General features: G+C 36.7%; 1 protein-coding gene across 1 annotated transcript; it reads left to right on the forward strand.

Annotated features, from left to right (window-relative positions):
- Positions 1 to 1406: 1406 nt before the first annotated feature.
- On the forward strand, positions 1407 to 2675 carry RASSF9 (Ras association (RalGDS/AF-6) domain family (N-terminal) member 9). Its single transcript, XM_009882619.1, has one exon. It carries the CDS (start codon positions 1416 to 1418, stop codon positions 2673 to 2675), a length of 1260 nt encoding a protein of 419 aa, XP_009880921.1. The 5' UTR covers positions 1407 to 1415.
- The last annotated feature ends 4456 nt before the right edge of the window (positions 2676 to 7131 follow it).

Genomic DNA, 7131 nt, shown 5'->3' on the forward strand with positions numbered 1-7131 from the left:
TTTGTCTCTTGTGTTGCATAGTAGTTGGAGTGCTTTAATAATCATATGGTGTAACCCTAATTAAGCCAAGTAAAACTCCATTCCTACTACGTCTCAAAAGACTAGAAAGATACTGTGAATAAGTAGTCCCAGATAGCAACAAATGTGCCCTTCGAATATTGTCTGAATTGTCATTTTCATTTTCAAGCTTTCTCTGTCAGACTGGGCTAAATCTCATTCTTTCAAACGAACTGGAAGTGATACCAGAAAATCCAAAGAAAGGCATTTTTCCTCAGAAAATTTATTGATTTATCGTTTTAGGCAAGAGGCCAAATCACCAGGTCTGGGCGAGAAGCAAATTATGCATGTGGAGGCTAGAGGACAGGAATATCCTGGACAGGTTCCACAAGGCCACCCTGCCAATGTTGGCTCGTGGCAGTCCAGGGCTACTCAAACGGGGACAAACTTAAGAGTTAACTGTAAAGTGAACTTCTGCATTTGGTCAGCTATATCGCTCTCTAGACTCCACTGATTGTATTGATTACACAGCTACAGTAGTCATAATGGGATCTTAGACACCTGAAGTTAGGTATCTCAATGTATTAGGAGGGACCAGCTGCTAGTATCAGGTTAATACCACATTCATTGGAATTCGTAAATAAATAAAAACAAATTTTAACTTTTTTACATTTTCTGACATTTCTGTGTCATTACGGAGGTTATAAAATATGGACCTATACATGTATTCTCTCACAGTTGGTATTCCCTCTCACAACTCATGGGGATTCAGGCTATTTGGTACTTCAGGAAAAACAACAAATTCCTTGAGACTTGTTAGTGAAAAATCGCAGTAGGAAATAATGGTGTTTATGCTTCTGTGGGTGCAGGTGTGGCAAAAGAGCTATAGAATTATCCTATCATCAAGTTCTTTTAACTTATCTGGTGTTCAATCATCTTTTTTCAGTCCTTCTATGTTCAGTATTTGCACAGTGTTTGGAGGCATGATTCTTCCCTTCAGGACCCTCGGTGTTATTAAGAGCTTACAAAAGTTTGCGCAATGTCTGTGTGTGCGGATCTGAAAGTTGTGTTAGCTGAGGACAGTCTGGAAATGTAATGCAGACTGCCAAACTTCGTCACTTATTGTTAATACACACTTACTACAAAAACCTAAATTTGATAACGACACTTTGCGTGAGCTTCAGATTCAGCTGGACTAGTAAAAATATGAAAGCAGTAGCTGAAATGGGTGTGTTTTTCTGTCTTAATCCAAAGGTATTTCTTCATGTAATTTAAACAAGTATATTGTTTTGTACAATAATATGAGAATTTTTCAATGTGGTAGTCATATCAGAATTATAGTTATTATTCACACAGTCTGTGCCATTGATAGGTAATTTATATTTGGTCTCTTGTTTTCCAGGTCTCCCAACAAGGACATGGCTTCAAATGAAAGAGAGATTGTGGTTTGGGTTTGCCAGGAAGAGAAGATTGTATGCGGCCTGACAAAGCGCACAACTTGCGCAGAAGTGGTTCAAGCACTGCTTGAGGAACATCAGGCAACATTTGGAGAGAAAAAGGTCCTTTTTGGAAAACCCAGTGACTACTGCATTGTAGAAAAATGGAGAGGCTCAGAGCGAGTACTTCCGCCCTTGACAAAGATTCTGAGACTTTGGAAAGCCTGGGGGGAAGAACAGTCTAATTTGCACTTTGTGTTGGTAAAGTCAGATGCTTTTCTCTCATTTCCATTGTGGAAGACAGCTGAAGCTAAGGTAGTACAAAATGTAGAAAAACAGTGGGAGCTCAGTCCAGCGAATTACATGAAGATGTTGCCGATAGACAAACAAAAGAAAATTGTCAGGAAGACTTTCCGGAAACTGGCCAAGCTTAAACAGGACAGTGTTCAGCAAGAGAGAGATAATATGGAGACACTGATTCATCTGATCATTTCTCAAGATCATACCATTCATCAGCAAGTCCTTAGAATGAAGGAACTAGATATGGAAATTGAAAAATGTGAAGCAAAATTCCATCTAGATCGTGTGGCCAATGATGGAGAAAATTATGTGCAGGACTCCTATTTAATGATCAATCCAAGTGAGGCTGAGCAGCAAGGGAGTAGGCCAGATGATCAAAAAGAGATGCATGACTATTTCAGCAAAAGTGAGGGAATTTTACAGGTTGAAGAGAGACTGAAACATCACAAACAATTAATAGAGAAGCTGTGTGCTGAAATTGAAAGAGAGGTACATGGTATATGCACAGAAAAAAATGGAGATGATGTTCACACAGAAGGAGCTGCTAACGCTGAACTGGAAAATTCAAATTTGGAAAGTGTAAAATATGAGCTGGAAAAAAGTATGAAAGATGGTCTGAGAATCAACTCATACCTGAGCTGTGTTCAGAAAGAACTTACATACAGGGACTCATTGCTTCAAAAGAAGGAAAAAGAATATGAACTTCTTACAGAAGAATTTAATTTACTACATGTTAAAGACAACATTGAAACTAGGCTTCCATCAAATGAAGAGCCACCCAAGGGCAGTGGCATCTCCAGTAACAGCATTGCTGTCCCTGACTTTGTTCATAGAGTGACTAATCTGGACATAAATGATACAGACTCTGACACTGGAATCAGCTCTACACACAGTCAGGACTCTGAAATAACTTCAGGGGACACAGTACTGTTGTCAACATAATATGAAAAATCATGTTTTGGAGGATATTTATAAGAATTAGTAAACCGTGTTGTCTCGAGAGTTCAGCCCTTCAAGATGTTAAAACTGTGGCACTGTTTAGCAAAGTAAACGTGTCTATTTATGTACTTAATAGTATACTTGTGCTTAAATGCATGGTCAGTCTCATGGGTTAACTGCTAATAGGTGCAAGGTTGCTGGCATTGCTAAAGCAGGACAGACTGTTTAGACCTTGTAATACTGATACTCAGTGAAACAGGAGCATTCTGCCTGGCTTGGACCACAAGTCTGGAGATTTGATATCCCCTAATCTTTGGGTCCACATCTGCATCTCTCTAACTTTTTTAGGAATGTGAAATAGAGATTAGACCAAACTAGACAGAGAGCTTGATTTTCTGCTCCGTTACATTAGTTTTGTTCAGCTGGAGTTTCCCGGCCATGAAGCTGCTGTAAAGGAATACAGAACTGAGCATATAATCTGATAAAAAAATAGGTTTATGATATTGTAGGACAAAAAAATGCAATTGCATTTATGCTGTATATTTAAATTTAGTTTGGAGTTATCAGGAGGATATTTTCAAAAACACATAAGTCTCATTTTAAAAATGAACCTTACACACGCAGGTTTTTAATTTGCATTCTCTTTCAGCAGCGTTTGACTTCTTCTGCGATCCTTAAAACCACTACTTATCTGCTGTTACCCTGTAGTTGCCCCAGTGATGCTTAAGTCCACATAGTTTCTGCCAGCGGGCATGTCAGAACTGCCTTACATCCTGCTTGTGCGAGACGCTCAAATCCCAAGCTCACACCTAACCCCAGGGGTATTTTCAGCAAGGCTTTCTCCTGCCTGTCTCATCGGTCGGATCCAGTGTCTTAGGCCTCCTCAGATCATGACTACCAAATAAAGCATAACAGAAAGGACAGGCAGGAACCAGACGTTTTTTGGCTTTGGCGAGACACTGTTTCCTAATAGCCAGGTAGTTACTATTTTCAAATAGCAGGTAGGTTGTCAAATCCCGTCTCATGCTGGTTTGGAGCAGGGATGTGGACCTGTAAATCCTACTTCCTCGGTGAGGCCTTTGGGATACAGCTAATGCTGATCCATTTTGTAGAGCTAATTAAATATTGAGCCCCAGGGAAAAAAAAAAAGGAATGCAAAACACGAGAATTTTACAACTATATGGTTAAGTCAAGTGATTTCACTCAGGATGTAGCAGTTGATCTCAAATCCTTCTCCAGCACGTTGCTGTGAATCCAAAGCGAAGGTTTATAACTGAGGTGTTCTCCTCAGTTACCAAACAAGATTTCTAACTCTGAGCTAGAGACTCCACTAACAGAAAGAACATGAGTAATTTCTGGGTTGCCATGTTTATATTTTGCTGAATAATCTCCTTAACGCTTTTGATTAAATGAATTGTATAGAGAAATAGTTACAGCGTTTCTAAACAACCTTTAGCTCCAGCAAAATTCAAACACATCCTGGAATTAAAAACCTACAAGGTAAATGAATGGACAGTACCTAGAAGGTATAAATGTAAAATGCTTTCTGATACACTGTTTTTCCTTTCTGTATTTTTCTTCTCTTAAATGTCTGTCAACCATCTATTTTCCAAAGTGACCAAAGTGCTAGAACTGTTGATTAGCACATATTTGATGCAGAAAAAAAAAGGCAAAAAAAAAATAAGAGTGCCTTTTATAAAAAGGCAATTTTTTAATTTTTTTTTTTTTTTTTTAATCCTGGATATTATAAATAGTTTCTGTTCCAGGAAAGTGTGCTAGTTGCCTTAATATATTTTGTGTTGTGTTTTTGTCATACAATGTTATTTCAATACTTCAATAATAATATGTCATATTTAGACTCATCAGCTCCTGATGGAAATGCAAGTATGTATCAAATATATTATCTTTGTAATAATTTATTAACGCAACTCAGCATCTTTTGAACTCTGTGGTATCACTTTGACAAGTAGTAAGCACAGAGGTCTGAATGTTGAGAATAGGCTAATGTATTCTATGAGTTGTTGTGAATTTAGCTAGCAGTTACTTCTAATGATTCATTTTTTAATATAAATACTTAGGGGATGAAGAATTCAAACAGAATAATACTCACAGCTATTGAGGCTAGTACAAGACCCAGGGGGAACTAATTTCCACTTGTATTCTATCAGATTTATTTCACTCACAGGAACTTGTACTGGTTCTCAGAACTGAGCTTTATCCATACTATGTGCTTGATTGTACATCCCCTGCAATGTGTAGATCTTAAGAGTATTACTGTGTTTTAAGAAGAAAATAGGAAAAATAGGTTGGGAGAGACGATTTCTTAAAAAATAAAATAATATTTTAAAAAATCCAGCGTTTTGAAACTTATACTTTGATATCCCAAACAAACTTGTTTCTATCAGAATTTAAATGAATCTACAAGACGATTAGAGACTGTGTGCACTCTTTGCCGTTTATCTGCCTCTACACTTTTCATATACTTGTTTGACCTGGTTTTAGGATGCTAAAAGTATACTTTATGAACCTTTATGCTCCTTGCTTAATCAATTACAACTATCTAGGATTTTTATTTTTTCTTTAATTCCCATAAGGAAATGCACAATCAAACACTTTGGATCATTTCCTGTTATTTTCTTAAGCCAGTTGCCTCTCCATCTTCACAGTTTTGTTCTATTTTATAAAAATTTCCATGGACTGTGTTATACTTACTGACAACAAGGAAGATCAAAAAGGTTCTGCAAAAGAGGAGAGAAAAATTCTACCCAGGGAGTGGGATGTGAAATGTCAAAGTGAAATGAAAGGAAATTCAGTCCATTACACTCGTCTGTACAAGGGGGTTTTGATAGAAAGACAGTTATTTCTTCAGAGTGAGAGGAATATTGTGGTGAGTAGGTGCCAGTCTCAGCCTGTACTGTGACTGTTTTGGGGTGGGATGGGTTAGTCCCTGATATAAATCTAGGCAGAGATCTCCAGTGACTGTCATCCGAGCTAACAGCACTGAAACGAATGGACTTGCCTAATACAAATTTCTTTGGATGCTACATACTTAAATAGTTTCACATGTATATATTTATAACCAATATAACTCCCAACAATTTCCAGAGAACGCAGTGTATACTCCAATATCATGTTTCTGCCTGACTTTATTATGTACTTTTACAAATTTGATGAAAGCAGATGAGTCAATTTAATTACCTGCTTCAGTTCCTTGATGACTCTTTCAAATATAAAACATAATTATCATTTGGTTATATATAAATTTACAGTATTTACCATCCATTTATGTTCTTGAAAATTACCATGTAATTACAGAATTATTGCTGCTCCCCCCCCCCACCCCCCCGCAAAACTGAGCAATCCCCAAGAATTTACATCACTTCAAACTTACAGAGTATGCATTTCTCTTCAGATTGTGCATTCGGGGATTGTTCTACTGGCTGTCTTGTGCTACATACATACATACATATTGCTAACACATGGTATTTGATTATATGATACTGACAGATTGAAATTAACAGAGATGAGAGCTTCAACTTGCAGCTTTAGGCTGCTAAGATTAATAGGCATTTCGTTGCATGCCCAGAATCATCATTTGTTACTTTCTGCATATTTCCAACTCTGTAAAGACATAAGTAGATGTAATGTAACAAATCATTATTACAAAATCAGACCATTTCTACTTCTGATTGCCTAATTGTGCTCATCACTTTGTACAAAGACCTAGATCCATGAACCTATTCAGCAAAGTAGTGATATAGCTAACTTTAAGCAAATAGTAATTGGAATGATTTTCTGTGATGCATATTATATTTTCTTTAATAATATATGAGTGTTCCCTGTTAAATTTTTAGTATTCTTGTGACTGCTCGTTCTGTTAAAAAGACCCCAAAGCTTTTTTTTTTTCCATTTTCATCTCATAAAACACTGGGTTTGTAATAAGATATCTTTGGTAATGATAAATATTTTTACTAACAGTGCAAGTGGAACATGCACTTAAGAACAGAAGTGTCTAATCCAAAGGGCTTTTATCTAAACCTACCTTAGACCATCTCTTCCTGTCTTGCCAGTTTAGTTAGCTTGAACATAAATGACTGTTTTCTTCCAAGAGTAGCATGCTCATAATGATTACACACATAGTATCTCTTTTCCTAGAGCTGCAGTGTTTATCCTTCTGGGTATTTTACTACAGTATTTAAAAGACAACTAGGTTATTTGGCATTTTATAACTGCCAAAAATAAATTGCTGCTTGCTATCTTTCTCAGAGCTCCATCTGACAACATAAACATACTTCAAAACAAATATTACTGCATTTGCAGTGTCCATAACATAATAATTTTCCCATATATTAAAACTGTTTTTTCCTGAAATGTGTTTAAATGAGTATAAGGGTTTTTTAATATTATATTGCCTTTGTGATACAGAGTTTTGTAAAATTTAATAGCCTCATGCCAAAGT

Source organism: Charadrius vociferus, unplaced genomic scaffold (assembly GCF_000708025.1).
Source record: "Charadrius vociferus isolate BGI_N301 unplaced genomic scaffold, ASM70802v2 scaffold72, whole genome shotgun sequence".
Lineage (NCBI taxonomy): Eukaryota > Metazoa > Chordata > Aves > Charadriiformes > Charadriidae > Charadrius > Charadrius vociferus.